This window comes from Botryllus schlosseri, chromosome 3 (genome assembly GCF_051294905.1).
Source record: "Botryllus schlosseri isolate E-star chromosome 3, Bs_hap1, whole genome shotgun sequence".
NCBI lineage: Eukaryota > Metazoa > Chordata > Ascidiacea > Stolidobranchia > Styelidae > Botryllus > Botryllus schlosseri.
The window spans coordinates 16,761,336-16,783,610 of record NC_137238.1 but is presented as its reverse complement, the minus strand read 5'-3'; the positions used below and the strand labels follow the sequence as shown (position 1 = coordinate 16,783,610).

Sequence of the window (22,275 nt, the reverse complement as noted above, 5' to 3'; positions counted from 1 at the left end):
TGCTCTGGAATGGAGGCAAGATGCATCTGTTGTGCGAATTTTTACACTTCAAAGCAAGATTTGGACCAATTGATGTAAAATATTTGTTGAAAGTGCATGCTATTGATGCCGGATCAGATATCACCAGCCCATTTTCATCGATAATTTGGGATGGTTTGGTTGATTTACGTGGACTGTTCTTCTCTCGCTGAATGACAGGGGGTAGACTGTCACATCACTATTCAGAAAAAAACACCGCACTCTCCAGAAATAAAGACTCGACAGAATTTATTACACCACGCGAAAGAAGCAATCGGCAAAAAATGTCACAGTGAAAGCAAAAGCGCGAAGGGACGAACCCCGATTGCGGATGACTTCATCCATTGACCGAGTAGGCTTTGTAGACCTCGTGAAGCTTCGATCGGAACCTCGCCTCGAGTTCGTCACATCGTTTCCGAACGAGGTAGTTGGCGAAATCTCGTTTTCCCATCGAAGCCGCGAAGCTTTCCGGCAACCGGGCATCGGGATACGGACATCCAGAGACGGACTCACGCTGACAGGAGGGCGTCGCGCCCGGTTTCACTTTCCGTTTCGCTGGTTTCCCAAATTTCTCCTCCCCAGTTTTTGAAAGCTTCATCTCGGCCTGCCAAGGGAAGGGAACGTTAGTCGGGGTTGTGATGACTCGAACCCGACTTGAGATTTTTTTGTGGCTCGACTTGACTTGAGTTAATTTCATCATTGTAACCAAGTCACAAGTCAATCTAATTATTCAACGGTTTGATTCGAGTCAAGTCGAGTCATTTTCAATTCACCACCGAGTCAAGTCCAAGTCAGCGAGGAGAGGGTCGAGTCCGAGTCATGGTATCATGACTTGAGTTCGAGTCAAAGTCATTGCGTTGACTGCTCAGTTTCCAGTTATACCCACTTTTCACAACTCTTCTTGGTGATATCTAGGGCAAGCTTTTGCTACTTTTGCAATTTTTTTTTACAGCTTCCGGCAGCTTCCTAAATATTCTTAAGATATGTAGAATGCTGTTTTAAGCTGTTTGAAGGAAGCTTACAGTGCAAATTTTTGCAACTTTTGTCCATATTTTTCATGCAACTTTTTGCAACTTTCTCGATTTTTCATGAAAGTATTTTCGATTTTGGTGAAATACACGGCCAAATTCGACTGAAACACCATAAATCAGCACCGAAGTAAGGCTTTTACGGGTATTTCGGGAGCTGAGCCGGAAAATTGACCTTTTTTTTTAGTCAGTCAAGCAAAATGTGGTCAAAATGCAATTTCTGCAACTTTTTTCGAAAATAAACGATGAATATATGCAACTTTCCACGGATTTACCTGCAACAAAAACTTGCCCTAGTGATATCGTATGATTCGCAGTTAAAATACACTAATTTTCTCACTTTTAGCGGTTTCTGGTCGCATTTTCAAGTACCAGTCCCAATAGATGAAATCCCAATGGTGCGGTTACTTTACTTATTTTTCGAAATTACAATGAAATGTCTCACTTGACCGTCTGAGTCTTGAGTCATAGGACTCGGTTCGAGTCATGCGAAAAGACACGAGTCCAAGTCGAGTCATCAGAAAATCGCGACTCGAGTCATCACAACCCTGGTTATTTTCCTAAAATATGAAAAATGAGTTGACTCGACCTGAGTCCATTTATGTATTGACTCGACTTGGACGCGAGTCATTGCGCATCACAGGAGCAAGACATATAAAAGACGTTGTTACTTCGAGGAATACTAGAGCTACCACATTATTCGTTATTTCGTCTATCAGTAGAGCCACTGGAAAATAGGGCCACAAACTCCTAAGAGTGAGGAAACTAGTGAATTAATATTGCGAGGCATTCGATAACACCCAAGCAGATTTGGTTGGTCACGATCTGAACTGGAAAGTGAACAGTGTACATAATGACTTTGACTCCCCAACTCAGGGTGGACTCGTTGATTAATTGCAAATGACTCCACTTGAGTCAAGTGAAAACGAAAAAAGTGAGATTTGCTCGTGACTAAGAACCTCGCGACTTAGTTACGATAACGTTTTCGTATTCCGGGCACCTGGGGCTGGAGGAGGTTTTTGTGCCACCATTTCGCATGGATCACCGAACGGCGATACTCGTGCTTGATTGAATTCAGTCTACGAGCCAGCTGCTTGATGCCGCGTTCCTCTTCGGAGCTTAGGTGCTGTTCGCTCATCCACGACGAGAGAAGGATCACCTGAACACTCAAGTAGTTAATGATTTTTATGACTAATATTTTTTTATATTTCCATTAATTTTTTTTTCATAGAAATTCACGTCTGAGCAACAAAATTTCAAAACATCAATGGCGCCCTATTATTTTAAACCTTTGGATTAGACTCGAAAATTTTCGTTGTCTCGAGTAAATTTGTGTATTGAGTCGATTAGTACTCCCGTAATTTCGCATGACTCGACTAAGCTGGGTTGTACCCAAGTCACAAGCTTACGAGTCACAAGTCAATCTAATTTTATAGTTTTGACTCGAGTCAAGTCACCAAGCAGATGGTCGAGTCCGAGTCATGGTATTATTTATCGAGCCCGAGTCCAAGTCATTGTGTTGACTGCTCAGTTTCCAGTTACAGTCTTGTTAAAACCACTTTTTATATTATGTTTGGTGATACTGAATGGTTCGCATTTATAATATACTAATTTCTGTCACTATTAGCAGTTTCTGGTCACATTTTCAAGTAACAGTACCAACAGACGAAATCCCAACAGTGTGGTTACTTTACTATTCTTCGAAATTACAATGCAATGTCGGTCTGAGTCTCGAGTCATATGACTTGATTAGAGTCATTGAGTCCAAGTCGAGTCAACAGAAAATCGTTATTCGAGACGTTCTCGAGTCGAGTCATTACAACCCTGCGATCAAATCATATGACTCACATTCATCACATTCTACATGGCTTCAAAGTCTCGTCTATCAGGACCGACAATTGAAAAATATATCCTGAAAATGTCTTTATCTGTTTGAATGAACATGCTTCGAGTGAGAAAAATGAGGATATTATGAATCCGAGGCTCGAGTTGCGATTTTTTGCTGACTCGACTTTTTTTCAAATGCGTAAAATGACTCGACTCGAGACCATTTTTGTATTGACTCGACTCGAAACTAGGACGGCCAAGACAGACGTTTCATTGTAACTTCGATGAATAGTTTAGTCCCCACATGATTGGTATTCGTCTATCAGTCCTGATACTAGTAATGATAGAGCCAGAAACTGTTAAGACTGAGGAAAATTACTATATCATGAATGGGAGCCATTCTATTTCACAATAGCCGGGTTGGAAAAGTGGGTTGAACCTCATTGAACTGAAAACAGAACGGGGAACACAATGACTTGGACTCGAGTCAAAACTCTGACTCAAACCTCTACTAGATGACTTAGACTCGGACTTGACTCGATGGTGAGTTGAAAATGACTCTTTTTGACTCGAGTCTAAACTATAAAAGTGAAATTGACTTGTGACTCGGGACTTTGTGGCTTGGATACAACCCTGGATATATCAAAACCACATTTGTACAAATTTCCATACAGACACAATCAGTGAAAACAATTGCAAAATAAGTGTCACTGAATAATTAGTCTATTAGTTGTTTGATTTATTGTTTGGTAATTTAGAGAACTATAAACTTATCTATTCTCTCAAACAGTGTCCAGCAGTCCATACAAACCATGTTTACTCTCAGCTCCTCAAAATCGTCCAATTTGTAGCTAGCGGCCCCCTTTGAGGTCGTTGACGCCCCCAGGGGAAAGGGGCGCTGGCGCTCATTTTGGGATTCATTGGTTTATTTAGACAGCTTAACAATTTCATGGAGCCGTGACTTATATTTTAAAAAACAAATCTAATTTTTCATTATTAAATTGAACGCTTTCCAAGTCCAATAGCTTTGCTTCCAGACATTGGAATTGAACCAAATTTGATGTCGAGCGTTTTTAACCAACCAAAAAATTTGATCAACTAAGCAGTAAAATTTGAAAAAAACGTACTTTAGAACAAACCGACAATTCACGCCAAATAATTTCACTTTGCGTCATAGCTATAGACCGGATACGTGGGTCGCCCCTCTCCAAAACTGGCTCACCTCCTTCCTGGGCAGCACTAACGGAGCGATTGTCTGCAGTGAAACTTTGTCGCGATTGGTCGACTCTTTGGGAGGTCGGCCCAAGGAAGCAACGTCAAGCCGTTCCAGGACTTCCTGCTCACGGTGCAGACAGAGAGACACAAAGACTTGCAGACTCGCGATCAGCAGCGTTCTGAGTTAGAATTGAAAAATGTTGAAATGGCATGACTCGAGTCAACATCAACGGAGACTCGAAATAACTTATGACTAGGGCGATTTTTTTTTGACCTAAAAAACTGAAGATTTTGACCTAAAAAATCTAAATTTTGACTTTTTTTGACCTAAAAAAACTGAAATTTGACAAAATTTTGACCTCACGTATGCAAATTAGGTGTTTTCGCACATAATGTTAAAATTGTACTACTTATCTTCATTTCTGGTTGGAACTGTCTGTCCTTACAAAGTAGATTGGCCTGAAAGAACGTTTTTGGCTCAAAAACTGACAAATTTTTACATGAAAAAACTAGTATTTTAACGAAATCTGGCCCTATGAAGAATTGCAGTAGTTACATTACGTATTATGGTGGAATAATTAAAATTTGTTGTAGTACAACGAAAGATACTTTCCTACATTCTCGGGTAGAAAGTGTTTGTTTTGTTTGTTTGTTTTGTGGTATTCATGGTGTTTGTCAACTACTATGGTCATTTACACCAGGCCGATATTCTTCATTATTTTCTGTAACTGCCAACATATAGCACGGCCCACTTCTAGGCTTTTTTGTAAGACACCGCTTACGCGGATGAGGTGGCGAGGAGGAGCCTAGGTAAACCTCCAACACTTAGCTATCGGAATTATGAAGTCGACCTCGGTCGGAATCGAACCCACACCCATTGGTGTTGCAGCCCCGGATTATACCACTGCGCTATCTCGGGTAGAAAGTGTCTGTTCTTACTAAGTAGCTTGTCAAGAATGGAGAAAGAACGTTCAACAGCAGCAGTTGTTAGCTGACAACACTGAAGTTGTGTGCACACTGCTTGCTGGTGATGCACCGTGTTGCTTCATTCTGACAATGTTGTCTATATCACAATTTTTCAGCTTGCGCTTCTTGCTGTAAGAACCATGCAATGCCCAAGCAGTCTTGCTTCAGTTAGGATATTGCAGTACGTTGACCATAAAACCATGTCACTATTTGTTGCATTTGACCGTTTATGATTCACAATGAGCAGACGATGGGCCGTTTACAACGGTAGGCCTATAAAGTAGGCTACAGGCTGTAAATTATCAAATGATAAGTTCACAGACAGCGCAAAATCTACGATACAAACTAAATGTAGAGGTCAAAAAATGTTTGATTTTGGAAACAATTTTGACAAATTTTGACCTAACGCTACAATTTTGACCTAATTTTGACTTTTTTTGACATGTCAAAAAAAAATCGCCCTACTTATGACCTTAAACAATTACGTGATTCGACTACAGGATTGTATTGACTCGATTTTTTGGTGACTCGAGCATAGTTGAAAAAAGTCGGTACAACAGGATTTGAACTCGAAACAGAACAGTGAACACAAAGAGTTTGACTCGGACTCGAGTCACAACACTATTAATTCGGACTCGACCCTCTACCCACTGACTTGGAATTGACTCGGTGGCGAAATAAAATGACTCGACGGGACTCGAGTCAAAACAATAAAAGTGGGATTGATTTGTGACTCGGAAACTTGTGACTTGGTTACAACCCTGGTCGACTCGAGTCAAAATTTAGAGCCACTTGAATAGCAGTGACTTTGAATATATGCGTAACCGGAATTGAAAATTTTTGAAATGACTCGATTTGACTAGGGTTAAAGTTGACTGTTACTAGAAATGACTCATGACTTGAGGGCAGCGACCCTGACAATTTGCGTGACTTAAAATTGAAAAATTCATAAATTTCATGACTCGAGTCAGCTTGAACGACTCGAAATAACTTGCGACTCAAATCGAAGCGTGTCGCGTACGCCACCTGTTCGTAGAAGTCTTGTAGAACACGATGAGGTCGTGTATCTGCATAAAGCCGATTTGCAAGAGGTATCGACGGACGTGTCTGTTCCCCCAAACGTTACGAACGGCGACGTCTTGCGTTCCGAGCTGCACGTCTGGCGTATGTCTCGTCACGGACAACTGAAAAACGTCCTAGGTCACGCCGAGTTGACCGGGGTACGTAATTAGCAAAGTCACCAAATCGATCAGCGAGCAGAGGAGAGCCTGCGAAAGTGGGAGGGTCTTCGACAGACACCGGAGAGTCTCCTCGTTCGAACATAGATCTGAAATCAATTATATCGACGCCAGTTATTTTGTTGACTTAAAAAGGGAACATTATGTACTAAAGATGAAAATTTTGACATTTTTTGACATTATAAAACTTCATTTTGACATAATTTTACCCTCGAGTATTTAAATTAGGCAGTGTGGCACATAATTTTCAACATGAAGAGCTTCTTGGAGGAACAGAAATTCAATATACAATTGAATAGTATATTCATATTGAAATGAGCCCGAATATTTTCGGCTGACACTCGTCAGGGATAATCGTCAGCTGACGAGTGTCAGCCGAAAATATTCGGGTTCATTTCACCATGAATATACAATTCGATTTTAAACTTGTATTGCGTTTCTCAATCTCTCGTTGCAACAGTCTGCCCTCACGAAGTAGCTTGGCAAGAAGAGATAAAGAACGTTCAGCAGAAGTAGTTGTTTGCTGGCAACATTAAAGTCCCTTGTATACTGCTGGAGTGCTAGTGGCACACCTGCTGCTTCATACTGAAAATGTTGTCTACAACGTGTGTTTTACACCGCAACCCATATCTGACTTAACATATCTCGAATGGAGTTAGAAGAAATAGCATTTCTGTAAAGTCGTGAACTCGTGATCCCACGACAGCAGAGTTTATGGCTGCGACTGCGTGTTTATGGTGAAACATGTGTTGATAGTATCGATCGAATTAGTTGATCAAAAGCGGTCACTCATGGCTTGTTTGAAAGAAGAGACCTCTGTCGCAGTGAATTCGCACTAGGTATACGTTGTGGAGCCAATAATAGGGTTACCTTAGTCCTCTTTTGGGAGTATTTGTCCTCTTTTTGGAAACTATACTTGGAGGACGCCCAAAGGTCCAATTTTTTGAGATTTTTTCGTTAAATATAAGGCAAAATTCGACTGAGACACATTAAATCAGCACTGTAGTAACGCTGCGGCGGCTATTTCGGGAGCTGAGCGGGAAAGTTGACCTTTTTATATTTATTTCAGTCAACCGACCACGAGGTGTGAAAAATTTATCATTTTTTCAGGATTTTACTCTGGTATTGTAAGTCTGAAAATTTCGAAAAAGTGTCCTCTTTTCATATATCCAGAATATGGTAAGCCTACTCTATAAGTAAACCAAACTCCATTTTTACAAGGTTTTCCCGTTTTCTTGCTTATATACACGCTCGGTTTCCCTAATCTCATGTAGCTTCGTGGCGTAGTTAGTTACGCGTTGACATTCTGAATCCGACGATATATTACTTGTCGGTTTCGTATCCCATTGAGGTCGTGTTTCACAGTTTTGAAAAGTGAAGCAAAATTTTTCGGAGAAAACGCCAGTGACAGCAGGTTAATGTGATGTAGAACTAGCTTTATATTCTGTATGGTCGCATAAAAGATACATATTTGAACTGCCCAAATCATCTACACTGTTATGACGTCATATTCTCGGATATTCGAATCGAATAGTAACACTGAATTCAGAATGGAAAATCACTAATGCTCTCAGTTTTGACCATACTCGTCATCCCGCGTTACCTTGCAATCCCGTGAGCGCCTGATGAGTCGGCAGCAACATCCCGTCCTTATTCCAATGCGGAAAAACCACCGCGGTCGACTCTTCACTGGGGGTTAAAGGTGAAGGGTCAAAGGTGTCATCGGGAGGCACTGGGGCATCGACAGGTTGAAAATCAAAACCAAGTTCTTGGAGAAGCTGCGACGACCCTCTCGCTTTCGATACGATATCGGGGAGGAACACAATCGGACGGTCCGTGTTGGAATCGGCCGTCAGCCGATCCATCGATTCTTCCAAGAGTTCCATCAGAGCCCCCACGACGTCACGCTTGGAAGAATGAGACGCAAGACAGCCGGCCAACCGAGAGAAACGCGACTGCAGTTTTGATAACGCAGACTCCGGACTCACGACTATAAAGAAATATTGCGAGCCAATTTAAGGGGGCTAGCAGGTTAAAAACCTAATTCCGCTATGCTAGATACAAAAAAAATGGTCCCACTCCGCAGATTGTGGATTTGCAGGAGCAAAAAATGCACCGACACGGAAAATGCAAAGTCTCAAAATTTTGAAGCTCTTTTTCTGATGTAACGCCTTTTTTAGGAAGTACTAGGACAGTGCAGCGCTACACTAAAATTTTAAGTTTTATGTGCTACCCATTTTGTAGAAATTCCATTTCGAAAATAAAAAAATCAAATTTTTGCCATAAATTTGTTGTAAGTATGCTGTGAAGTTCTGTAACTGTTAAGCATGGTGGACTAATGTCAAAAACTTTTAGCATAGCACGTGCCTGAATGCCAGCTTTCCGAAGAACCTTGTGCGAATCATTTAGGACAAATATTTCATACGAATGTTTGCTTTACCATGATGCGACGTAACAAAATTTTATAATTGAGAAAAACGCTAACAAACATTTGCAAACTAAAAAGTCGCCATATATTTTACAGGATATCGGACGAATCTTGTGATCTTTTTGTAGGAGCTTGGGATAAAAAATATCCCTCCCCTCTTTATCAAAGGAAAAAAATGCCAAATAAAATTGGAATTTTGAAATTTTCAGTTATTGTTTGGGTGAAAAAAGGCCACAAGGTCATAGCAGAGATACAATGTTAATATTACCAAACAGAAAAAACTGAAAAGTTGGATTTTTTTGTAACTTTTCGACTTGCTAGTGCCCTTAACATATCCAAATTGACCTTTAAACACAAACCTTCATCGACAGTGGGTTTCAAATGCAGGTCCGTGGCTCCTGCGATGTCCAACGAAGCATGAAGCTGCGACCTCCGCACCTCTGACAGATCCACTGTGACGTCACAACCAACGGCCACGAAACACGACCAATAAACTGGGTCCGAGTACCTGCACATAATTTACGATTAAAATTGAAATTTTTTTCACTTTTTCACTTTTAGTTTAAACTTAATTTTATTTAATTTCTCCAACGCTTCCAAACCATAACCCTTTGGGGCCATGGTCCCTTTCAAAATACGGTACCGTGAAAAAAATATGAACACCCCCGTTTATCATCTGTAAATCTACTTCACTGCAACCGCACAGACCAGTTTATTCATTGAAAATGACATTTCTCACATTTTTACAAAATTTGAAAACAATAGCAGGCCCAGGTTTTCAAAGAAAGCCAAGGTGTAAAAATGGTTGGCAAACCCTTGTTACAGTGGGCAATCCATGTTTCTTAAGGCGGTTCAATAATCGAAGAGCCATATTTGTATACGCTAGAGGGTGCATGCTTGACTACATTTCTTGGTCAAGCCCAATGAATATTCTGGATATATCTATCATAGGGTGCTGTATGTATCAATAGTAATCAGCCCACCACACGTTCCCCACTGTATTTACCGATCTTGTTGGGTGTTCGACTGTCTTGTTCGTTATACTGCTATATTGCATTGTCATTTGGTTATAAGGAAAATAAAAAAGGTCGAATTTCAAAAATTGGTCTTGATATGTTATGTCAAATATCAAATAAATAACTTCTATCAAAATTTTGGGATGATGCACCCTTATATGGTCAAGCAATTTCACCGAACGAGCTGAAAATAGCTAACCGCTCACACTAGAGAACTGGAGAAGCCCAATTGTCCAAGTAACAGGACTGACTGACGAAATACCTATACTGTGGTGACTATACTATTCTTCGAAGCTACAATGGAATATCTGTCTTGGCCGTCCTAGTCGAGTCAATACAAAAATTGACCCGAGTCAGGTCATTTTACGCATTTGAAAACATGACTCAAGTCAAGTCGCCTCATTACAACCCTGCCGAGCAGTCACATCGTTTTGTCATGTCAAGGGCGACTTTTTTGTCAGGTCAAAAAAAGTCAAAATATGGTCAATATTGTAGCGTTAGGTCAGAAAATGTCAAAATTGTTTACGAAGACAAAATCTTTTTGCAACCACCATTTTTTTGGTATCGTAGATTTTGCACTGTCAGTGAACTTATCATTTGACATTTTACAGCTTGTAGCTTACTTTATAGGCCTGCCTTTGTAGACGGCCCATTGTCTGCTCATTGTGGATCATGAAAATTGAAATGAGACAATTAGGTTGACATGGTGTTATGCTCAGCGTACCGCAATATCCTAACTGAATCAAGACTGCGTGTGCATTGCCTGGTTCTTATATCAAGAAACGCATGATGAAAAATTGTGATGCAGACAACATTGTCAGAATGAAGCAACACGGTGTGTCACCAGCAGTGTACGCAAAACTTCAGTGTTGTCAGCCAGCAACTGCTGTTGTTGAACGTTCTCTCTTCATTATTGGCAAGCTACTTAGTAAGGACAGATACTTTCTACCCGAGAATGTAGGAAAGCATCTTTCGTTGCACTGCAATAAATTTCAATTATTTCTACTATAATACATGATGTCACTACTGGAATTCTTCATAGGACCAGATTTCTTCAAAATGAAGTTTTTCATGTAACATTTGTCAGTTTTTGAGTCAAAAAAGTTTTTTCAGGCCAAACTACTTCGTCAGGACAGACAGTTCCAACCAGAAATTAAGATAAGTAGTACAATTGTAACCTTATGTGGTAAAACACCTAATTTGCATACGTTTGGTCAAAATTTGGTCAAAATTTGTTTTTTCAAGGTCAAAATATGTCAAAATTTTGATTTTTCAGGTCAAAATCTTTCTTTTTTAGGTCAAAATGATTGCCCCAGTCATGCCAATTCCACTTACAATACTAAAAGTGCGTCCTACTTTCCAAAACCATTACGAAAGAACGAACCGTTCTCTGAGAAACTTTTTCGCGCGGACAACGGCCCTCGAGACTTTCTCTCCTTTCTGCAGCGCGTCGTAGAAATGGAAGAAGAAAAGATCTTTCACCGTTTCCGGAACGTTCCAGAGTTGACTCACGACGATCGAAGCTCCTTGAAAGAGGTTCGGTTAACTCGATTGTTTTACCATCCACAATTTGACAGCTTTTCCAAATAGAGAACAATTAGAATTCGAAACAGGGTTGTAATGACACGAGTCATGACTCGACTCAAGATTTTTCGGTGACTCGACTTGAATGGAGTCAATTTTTGTATTGACTCGACTTGTATTTGAGTCATTATGCATGATTCGAACCAAGTCATGTGACTCGAGACTAGGACGGTCAAGACTGACATTACATTGTAATTTCATAGAATAGGAAAGTTACCATATTATTGCATCATTGCACGTGATTATTTTTGACAAATTATTCGACTGAAAAAGAGTTCGCATAAGGCACGATTTACTTTCAACTCACAAGGATTATTGCTCCGTGTGCAGCCCGAATATCATATTTCAGAAGTCTATTGACAGTCATATAACCTTCCATGACATCAAACTATGCTTTTTAATATTTTTTGATATGACGAAAAGATAGGGGCGATATTTTTCACGGTCATCAAGGGGGTGTAAGTTTGAGAACCACTGCATTAGAGTCATGTTGACATGGTTCAAGATTGGGTAAATTTTGATTTTTGAAGGTGCGCCATTCCGCAAGGTCAAGAAGATTTGATCTGACAACTAGAAATAGCTATTTGTCAATGTATGCTACCGACCTGCGGCGAGAAACATATCGGCAAGAAAATTCGTGGTCTGCGCGTTTGTCTCTTTGTCCCCATCCTGTGGACAGTCCGGCCAACCGTGCCCGCACGACAGAACCAGCAGCCGGAGGTCGCCGTCAAATTGAACATTTTCGAAATCCTCCGAACCAAACAGATAACTCGACTCCGAAGTTACGCCGTTGTGCGATGGGAGTTCGTCGGGAGAGAACGCCAAAATTCCTGCCGATGGAAGCTCAAGCTGTTGGAGGGTCAAAAGCGGACCTTCACAAATTGCCAATCCAGTTGGCTGACGGTCAACTAACTACTGGTGTTAGGAGTAGCTCTTGTTTTAGTTGAGTAATTTGAAAATTGAGAAGTTCTAGTTCTAGTTGGGAATTTTGAAATGTGAGTAGTTCTAGTTCTAGTCGCAGATATTAATAAGTAAGTAATTCTAGTTCTCTTTCTAGTTACAAATTTTTGAGAAGTGAGAAGTTTTAGTTCTAGTTCTACTTCTAGTTGTAGATTTTGAAAAGTGAGAAGTTCTAGTTCTAGTTCCAGTTGAAGACTTTTTTTAAAAAGCGAGTAGTTCCATTTCTCTTTCTAGTTGCAGATTTAGAAAAATGAGAAGTTCTAGCTCTAGTTCCAGTTACAGATTTTGAAAAGTGAGTAGTTCTAATTCCAGTCCTAGTTAGCATCATCATCATCATTGGTTTATTAGCAATTTTATCAGTTCAATACACCACAAAAAATGCGATACAATGAAAAGAAAGGAAGATGTCGAAGCGACAAGGAGTTCTCTATTGAATCGGACACCCACCTTGGCCTAGGCGATGTAAAGAGGAGGCATGCACACTGAATGAAAGTAAAGAAGATTGTATAGAAAAAGGAAGCGACAAGAAATAGGGCGGCATGTCATGGGAAGCGAGATCGATAGGTCAGTCGTGATCCGGTAATTTTGAGGATGGACTGTATTTATTTAATAGTAATTGCTTGTATTTCGACTTGAATGTGGACATGCTCGTCGACTGCCGGATGGCCGGCGGGATACTGTTCCACACATCAGGTCCGGCATATTTGATACAGCGATGATCTTTTCGGTCGATCATATGATATTTGGACGACGTGGACGCGCGTGTGTTGTACTTGTGCGCTTCTGATTCAGAGGTAAAGAAGTCATTGAAGTAGACAAGTGATTAGGTCTAATTCCTGTTCTAGTTGCAGATTTTGAAAAGTGAGAAGTTCTAATTCCAGTTCTAGTTAGCAGACAAGTGATTAGGTCTAATTCTAGTTCTCAACTCACACAACTCACTATTTGCATTTCAAATCAAAACTTGATATTTGTGTCTATGACATCATAGAGTACGCGACTTCGGAATCTAGAATTTCTCATTCCCTATGATGTCATAATATGCATTGAACATATCTAAGCATTGCTCTTTTTGCGTTACTTTCGCTTTGACACCTGATGAAGGAGCAGCGCTCTGAAAGCTCGTGTAACTAATAAAGTTATAGGCTATTCATTCGCAAGTGGACGTTAAATAGTGTGTGAAAACTACCAAGGTCTTGCATTTTGAAATGTGAGTAGTTCTAGTAGTTTCAGCTGCCCTTTCAAAATAAACCAGTTGTCGATGCCCTAGAAAACACCTAGTTAAACTCCAGTGTTGTAAGGTCTTAGAGGTCAACTTTGGTGAATTACATGATGTCAACGAGGAAGAATCAAGTGTCACTTTCGAACTCCCTCCGCTATCACTCGGCGGCCAAGGCTGTCCCAAGAAAGAGCATCAATTTTACCTTTCGCCAAATCTGCAAATGTGGCCACGTGAAGCACGGTCGAACTCCGCAATTGCTCGGCGAATTCCCTCTTTGTGGCCTCCTCCCCGACGGTTGCCGTGACATTGAAATATTCCGCGACCTGCCACGAGTCAAATGTCGAGTCAATGTTCAACTGCGACTGACCCATTAGGGCTGGGCAGAATCAAGTATCTGAGTCGAGAATTAGAGTATCGCTTGTTATGATGCTGGTATCAAAGATGTGGAAAGTTTAAACAGGCGTCTTTCAGGATACCACAAAGAGTACAATACCAGTTCCCTATCACAAGGCAATTTTTAATTTTTCAACTACACTTATCCATAATTGCACTTTGTGACAATGCAGTTGGCTGTTCACGACAGATATGCCATTGCAGTGTAAAATTCTCGATTTGGAAATAATAGTATCTGCGGTGACATTAGGGTTAGTTCGGATATCAATAATTTTCACTATCCGGATAACGGATATATCCGGATATTTTGGAATTTATCTAACCGGTTAACCGGATAATAACTGCTAAAAGACAATCGATTTCATTAGGTCTGCATGTAAAACGGATCGCAAAATCATTACACAGTGTTATTGTAGAGTACCTACCTACGCGCGCAGTATGAGCGAATACGAGAAAAACCACGCAAATTTAATGTTCACTGCTTCTGCAATGCCCTCTCTATAAAGCACAGATGCATCAATTGTGGGATCCTGTAGCCGGGACCGGAATTTTGTAACAAAGAGTCCACGTTCATTGAATGCTTTTTCAGCTTCCACAGAAGTGGGCTGAATAGAAAGCAGCGCTTCGTAGAGAGTCAAAAGGTTGGCAGGTCGTACGCCGGAAACTTCAACGGCTTTACATCCTTTTGACCATCCTTATGTTTAGGTTTGGAGTACTAGAAAGACGACTAGCTGATACTGGAATTGATGCCGACATGATACCTCGCTCTAATTCACGTGATCAGGCACGCAGCCAGCCGAAAATGTAGGGGGATTGAAATAAAATCAGGGGGTTTCGATCTTTTTTTTCGAATTAATCATCAGCGGAAATCAATTACGCTTGCACGCACGCACATTTTTGCGAACATTCGATGTCATTCAGTTTCGCGGTGTCACTCTCAGAATCACTAATTAGAATACACTTAACGGCATATCGTCAACAAGCCACGGAGAGATAGGAGGCAATGCATGCTGGGTCCGAGATGGTTAGGCCAGCGATTATATCGTTCGTAGGCCTATTGCAGATGCGATTGTGTAGGTCAACGATAATATCGTGAGCACCAAGCCAATCAAGATGCGATTGTGCAGGCCAGCGATGGAATAGTGTGTACACTGCACATGGCCTATTGCAGATGCGATTCTTCAATCCAGTGGAACTATCGGCTTGTTGAAGGCGCGATAAATCAGGCCAGATACGATAGCCGAGCGCGCGGCAATCAATGACCTAATTTAACGATCTTCTCAGCAGGAGATCGCGTCACATTACATTGTGCAATGTGTACCGACGCATCTCGCTAATTGGCAACACGCTTCTCGTTAATCGGCCGCGCCAACACTGAATACGACTTATTGAAGCTTACTAAAACGTGTAAAATGCATTAGCAACGATTCTTTTTTATCCGGTTAACCGGCAGAAAAATATCCGGATATCAGATAGTGAAAATACCTGCGGTTAACCGGTTAACCGGTTAACCGTTATCCGGATAATCCAACCCTAGGTGACATGTTCTTTCATCATTTATTATAGATCAGCCAACCGTAAATACTATGACTTGAAATCCTGTGTAGCTTTGTAGGCCTACTACATGATTCCTATCGGATATTGAGATACGAACAATCGAAGTTTACATCTTTCCACCGTGAAAACTAGTAGCAAATCTACTTCTTGTTAATAAATTAATTCTTTAATTAATAATAAATATATATTAATAATAATAAAATTAATTCTTCCTCTTAACGCTCTCTCTTTCATGCTGGTGACGTCATATTTTGTGATACGATTGTGGATGTACAGTGTTCTTTCCAATTCTCTACTAGTTGCTGACGATTACCCCTGACGAGTGTCAGCCGAAAATATCCGGGTTTATTTCAATATGAATATACTACTTAATTGTACATTGAAGTTCTGTACCTCCAAGAAGCCCTTCAATTAATTCTTAGTAACAAGGGACTTATAGCATCGATACTCGAAAAATTCAACTCTGACTTGTCAAATCAAACCATTGTAATTAATACTTAATTCAGATTGGAACACTCATTTTGTCCAGCACTAAAACCGATCGTCACCTACCCTTTTACACTCGTGCAAGGCGTGCGGCAAACGCGAGGGTGGTGACCAGCTGCACCCCTCGTATTGTAGCGAACTCGGGAACGACGGGCTCCCCACCACCGAACACTTTTGTTGCCTGGCAACCTGGAAATACGCAAATCAGGGGGTGTTGTGTTTTAACGTCTTTCCAGCGCACCTGCTTGTATGGAGGGGGGTAGCGGGCGCAAGTGAGAATGTTGGTGCCAGTCGCGGTTTCCGTGACGAGTTTCGATGTCTCGGAGGCGAAACCGGCGATTTCAAGCGATTCGATTTCCTCTGGCTTTGAGTAGGACTTCAACATTTCGCTTTTTCTGGAAACGAAAAATATTTTGCAATCATTAGATAGTAGAGTTGTTTTTTTATAAATGTGTGTTGTGATTCGTATACTCTTTTGTATTGAAGCAATCGTGCATCATGTAATCATTGCTTTTCTAATCATTAGTTTCCAACTCCTCTGTTACTTAAATCGCTACTGTTAGTGTTACTGTTCTATTTGATGCCGAGATTTAAGTTAGTAAAAGCCAACGAAACAAGAGTCTTCTGTTTACTGGTACGACAATGTGTAACTCAGACAGACATGGTCAAAATAGTACAGTACTATTCAAATACAGTTCGACCATGCAGATGCGTGTATTCTTATTTGATAAAAGTACACCACAAAACAGTGGGAATGTAAAGCAAAAAGCTTTGAACCGGGCTGAAAATCATATTGTTAACAACGTAAACTACGCTACCAACGTAAACTGACACAATGCTACTGTTGATTTGTACCATTATGCGACTGCATGGATCATCATTATTTTATTGTGATCACTCAATGACAAAGTAATGCATATTGTGCTGTAACCTAACGACATCAAATGCAAACCTGCCTCCGAATGACGCGTGGAGCAATATTTTTATTATAGGTATTATAATACAATTTGATAATTACATTTTTGGAAGATACAGTCAATAAATATGGTACCGTATGTTAATATAGTATTATAATATATAATTTGATAATCAACTAAATATGGTATCTTTTTTTCTGTAAATGCAGTCATGGTCAATCACATCAATTTCACGAACACATATTTCACCTGAAATCTTCAATTTTGTCGAATTTTGGTCGCGGAGACTTTGGAGCCGGTCCAGCCACATTTCGGGGGGTTGAACTGGAAAACATGTGACATGAGTCGCTTATAAGCACTATTTCAGTTTTGGTGATGGGCGATTTAGGACGCAATTGTCCCGCGGATCTCAGTGAAATTTGGTATGAAGGGAGTTCTAGTGCGACTGTTACAACTTGTGGGAGGTAAAAGGTTCGCTACAGGAATGGTTGGTAATCTGTGGTCCTTGAGATCATTGTCTAGATCTACAAGACAATAGATTCGGGCGCAATTTTTCGTTGACTTGTGACTCGGAACCTTGTAACTTGGCAACAAGCCAGCGTATCGCAGCATACAAAACATGTAATAAAAAGTATATACAGACAAACATACACACATATACACACTAGGGGTATTTAAAAATGACTTTTTTTTCTCAAATCATACTGGCTACTTGATAAAATTGTTAGGTTACCTAATTTAAGCCTACACACCAAATTTGGTTCAATTCCAACCAGTGGAAGCGGAGTTATTGCCGTCAAAAAATTTTGATTTGAATAAAATAGTATTTACGGTGAGCACAAGTATGATAATTAATTAAAGAATCGGTCACCGTAAATACTATTTTAATCAAATCCAAAAATTTTCGACGGCAATAACTCCACTTTCACTGGTTGGAATTGAACAAAATTTGGTGAACATCGTTCCTATAGACAACGTAACACTTTAATGGGGTGAACAGAAAATTTTTAATTATTTTAATTATTGATTTTTATATAATAAATCGAAACTTTCTTCTCCTGTAGCAATGCGGCTACTGGCTTGAATTGAACCAAATTTGGTGTGTAGACTTAAATTAGGTAACCTAACAATTTTATCAAGTAGCCAGTATGATTTGAGAAAAAAAGTCATTTTTGAATACCCCTACTACACACATGTACCTTAGTGGAAATTACGTATTTGTGAAGCCCAGAGCATTGTAAAAAATGCAATAAAATAGGTAGGGGCAAAAATGCAAAATAATCTCCGATGTGATGTAGAATAGGCATTATATTCTTTGTCGGTTTTGCTCAGATCTATAGGTATAGAAAAGAAATTCGAACCTCAGCAGCGAGAAATTCATCGTGACGTTGAAGATCTCTCCGAAGAGTTTACCCGTCGTCGGATTGGTGAGAGAATCGAACGGAATCTGCAACGACAAACGTTAGATTGACAGACATTTTACGAAGAGCATCATCATCACTTGTTTCAGCAATCCGTCTGCGACAACGACAATGTTTTCTCCTTCTTTCGGGAAAACATCCTCCATCGGATGAATCAGTACCGAGTACAATTCCTCCAGGGTCGATAATTGTGCTTTCTCTGAAACAACGGTTTGTTTAAAAAATCAGTAATTCCCTGACAACTTCTTTCTGTTAATTATAAGACAAAGTTCTATGAAAGTGCGATATAAACATTGTACTCCTGCATCTTTCAAGACCAAAACCAGATTGGCAAAGTAAGCTATTCTAGGCTCGTTTGGTGAAATTGCACAACAACTAGAGGCTGCACGAAACCAAAATCATGATATAATATAGTATAATACGGTATAGTAAATATACTATGAGCCTATGTATAACACGCACCCTTGAAATGGCGTGTAATTTCTGGGAAAAAGCATTTACAGATGTATAGTACGCACCCTGCATTCGCAGTACATGGATAGTTATGTTTTAGTATTCGATGTCATTTTGTTTTGGAAAACCAACTCAGCAGGAGATTGCTTGCTGCTATGCAGCGCAGTCGCTAATTGGCAGCGCGCAACTCTGATGTTACGAATTAATGGGCAGGATGGCTGAAAGCGATGCGCCATTAAAACAATCGTGAAGAAAGGTGTGATTTCAGATTATATTTCGAGGCAGGTTTTTTTCAAGGCTTGTTGTGCCAATGCATAATACGCACCCCCCGATTTTAGGACAAAAAGTCTGCAAAATTTTGCGCATTATACATGGAAAATTACGGTAACTGCGTAGTTCAAATCAGTAACAGAAAAGCTCAAAATTTTCTAATTGCGAAACTATGCCACAAAGATCGTGACGTGATCGACGCACCTCCCCGCATCGGCCCCTCCCCGGCCCCGCACTCCCCGCGATGTGTGACTTTCGGTGAGTCTCCCGATGCCAAGTTTTTCCGTGTCGCGCTTGATTTTTCAAAGGCCGGCAGACGGACTTTCGCTCTTCGCCGCTGGGACGGCAGATTTCTGCAAAGATTTCACTACTTTAATCAAAATACGCCAAGTCTGTGTCTACATGAGGAATTCGTGTATCATTTAAAAATAGTACATTAAGCATAAGCTCTCTTTTTTCCTCGATTATTCGAAATTTCATGCCGGTGACGTCATATTTTGTGATATGATCGTTGATATACAATGTTCTTTCCAATTCCCAACTAGTTACTGACGATTACCCTGGCGAGTGTCAGCCGAAAATATTGGTTCATTTCAATATGAATATATTATTCAATTGTATATTGAAGTCCTGTACCTCCAAGAAGCTCTTCCATATAGTTAAACAGATAAGAGAGTTCAAGAGCTTATTTTCACAACTATCGGTCCTTATGAAACTTGAATGAGTCATATAGAATGTTTCGAGTCATATGACTCGGGTACAAGTCGAGACAATACAACAAAATGTGTCGAGTCGAGTCATTTTCCATTTTTAATAAAATGACTCGAGTCAAGTCGAGTCCACGAAAAATTGCGACCCTGCTGAGCATTTTGATCAGCTGTTTGTCACAATGGCGACTATATCGGGTATAAAAACAGACCTCGGTTCTGAATTGTAGAAGTTGCATAGATGCGAAGCCTCTTTGTTTCTGGACGATATTTTCGGCAATTTGTCGACGAGCGTCTCTATTCTTGGTCGTGTCTCGTAAGGCTTGGCGTCAAATTGAGAAGACAAGTAACTTTTCCGCACGCCGTCTCGGACCGCTTGAATCAGCAATCCTAAAAACAGGAGGGGCATAGTATGGTATTGTATGGAATGGGATAGTTCCATACCCCATAGCTGACTCATTTGTTCCTTAACATCTAGTTACAATTTTCGATACCATAGCAACATTCTTTCATACCATATTTGCAAAGCTTCTTGGAGGTACAGAACTTCAATATACAATTGAGTACAATATTCATATTGAAATGAACCTGAATATTTTCGGCTGACACTCGTCAGGGGTAGTTGCTGACGATTACCCATGACGAGTGTCAGCCGAAAATATTCGGGTACATTTCAATATGAATATACTATTCAATCATACCATTTTTGATGGATTTTCATACTTGCTGAGTTGCCAAACATGTCAGATGCTATTCTATTTTTGATGTTTGGAAAATCTACGCCATTTCATACTAATTAATTATTTTAGGTTCTCAAGTATATTGGAGCTCGGATCCCAAAACTTTTTGAACAGGTGTCCGATTCCGAGAGAATATAAATATTCGAACTTCATAAACACGGTGGTCACCGGCGCGGAATAAAAATTAATCCAATTTGGCAGAAACTGTGTAGATATAGTTTCAGCTCTAATTTAGATAATCTAAATCAGGGGCGGGCAACATACGGCCCCCGGACAGTTTCCTGTCTTACATGATAATGTGACTCGCGGCCCCGATCTGCCGCGATTACCCACTTCTTGCTTAAACGTCAAATTTTTGTGACTGTATGTTATTATATAGCCTTAGTGTGTGCGCACCGTGCAGGAGTAGAGCTTACGGAATAGTTCGTCGAAGCGACAAGACTTGCATTATCGGCATTTACCATGTAGTCAACCCTAATGAATTGATATCTTGGTAAATTTGCGGTACCGGAAGGAAAGGAAAGGACGTAGTTTATTTTTGTCCTCGATGTTTTTGCGACATATACACCGACTCATGATACACATACACACGATCTGCGCATAAGCATACCATGAGTGCATGATGTGCATATGCCGCTTGACAAGGAAGTGCAGATATAGCCTTTACGGCTTTCCAAGTCATGCACCACCCCTCCATGCTATCCCAGTAATGCATGAGCGCCAAGCAGGGAAGCCATGGATACCAGTGTTACTAATCAGGTCTTTGGTCTGACCCGGCCGGGAATCGAACCCACGACCTACCGATCAAGAAGCCGGACGCTTAACCATTACGCTATCTTGTCGGGCTTATCGAACGCCTTGAAATCTTAATGAAGGATTGCACCATAGTGTCCTGCATTGTGTGGACACAAGCAAATCTCACGGCTCAGTGCAATTGGTTTACGTCACACTTTTCATTAGGCTAAAGGCAATTTGGCGGTAATTTTTGACCGGCTTGCAGAGCATTTAATTTGATAAAACTGGTATCAATCAAAAGTTAACTCGGTACTGATTGCGAAAATCTAAATTTTTCATCTGCTCGTGGCCTTGGATGAAACAAAAATCGCCTCGAATGTTGCATTGTAACAGGATTTCATATTGCGACGCAACCATGCCGTCTGCGCAGCTCAGGAGCAAGTGCGCACGAGAGTGACAGTGTGAATGCTGAATCGGTTGAACCGCAACCCTTGGCCAGTACGCTTGCGGTTTGCGATGCTCTCACTTGCTCCCAGAGCGCATGGTTGCGTCACAATACCAAACTTCGTTACAATGCGACATTCGAGGCTGATTTCGGGGGGTTCCGGGGTCACGAGCGGAATAAAATTTATTTTTTCGCAATCAGTAGCGCGGTAGCTTTCGTACCCGGCAAATTTGATTGCACCGTATGTGTTGATTGATCAGAGAGAAGCAGACATGTCGGCGTCTTTATGACAATGCCGTTCTCAAATCTGCATTGTCTTCGTCATTATTGGCGAGAAATGGCTTTGAAGTGACATTGCTGTCGTTCAAATAGGCTAGATTCGTTAAATGCGATTTATTCACTGTATATGTGGATGAATGGGCGAATAATGTATCGATTCAGCAATCCGGCCCCTCGACTGGAGAAGTAGCATGTCCCTGATCTAAATCCAACTCTGATACTATATGGGAGAGCATAAAAATAAAAATGATAGCGTACGAACCTTCTGTACATAATGTGAACGTAAGCACGAGAGCTCGAGAAATCTCAGGCAAGAAGGAATTCGATTTCGAGACGACCAACTCACACATACTCGAATCTTGGACTTCTGAGA

The 22,275-nt window shown here is 40.6% G+C and overlaps 1 protein-coding gene and 1 long non-coding RNA gene across 4 annotated transcripts in view; both read right to left on the bottom strand.

The window, feature by feature from the left end:
• LOC145434972 (uncharacterized) overlaps positions 1-22,275 on the bottom strand; it is a 190,850-nt gene that overhangs the window by 17,971 nt on the left and 150,604 nt on the right. The gene's annotated exons all lie outside the window — the stretch shown is intronic.
• LOC145435880 (uncharacterized) overlaps positions 251-22,275 on the bottom strand; it is a 40,535-nt gene continuing 18,510 nt past the window's right edge. Inside the window, exons 16-33 of one of the 3 annotated variants that reach the window (XM_080313143.1) lie at positions 22,165-22,269; positions 19,916-20,093; positions 19,201-19,349; positions 18,354-18,472; positions 18,214-18,299; positions 17,102-17,176; positions 16,177-16,330; positions 16,002-16,124; positions 13,702-13,822; positions 11,926-12,150; positions 11,121-11,262; positions 9,080-9,228; positions 7,896-8,282; positions 6,296-6,381; positions 6,081-6,238; positions 4,096-4,267; positions 2,047-2,205; positions 251-622 (exon numbers count right to left, since the gene is read on the bottom strand). In XM_080313143.1, the coding sequence (XP_080169269.1) occupies positions 356-622; positions 2,047-2,205; positions 4,096-4,267; positions 6,081-6,238; positions 6,296-6,381; positions 7,896-8,282; positions 9,080-9,228; positions 11,121-11,262; positions 11,926-12,150; positions 13,702-13,822; positions 16,002-16,124; positions 16,177-16,330; positions 17,102-17,176; positions 18,214-18,299; positions 18,354-18,472; positions 19,201-19,349; positions 19,916-20,093; positions 22,165-22,269 (2,855 nt within the window). In that variant the 3' untranslated portion in view covers positions 251-355. The remainder of the gene's footprint in view (positions 623-2,046; positions 2,206-4,095; positions 4,268-6,080; positions 6,239-6,295; positions 6,382-7,895; positions 8,283-9,079; positions 9,229-11,120; positions 11,263-11,925; positions 12,151-13,701; positions 13,823-16,001; positions 16,125-16,176; positions 16,331-17,101; positions 17,177-18,213; positions 18,300-18,353; positions 18,473-19,200; positions 19,350-19,915; positions 20,094-22,164; positions 22,270-22,275) is intronic. The other 2 variants (XM_080313144.1, XM_080313145.1) reach the window with 2 other exon arrangements.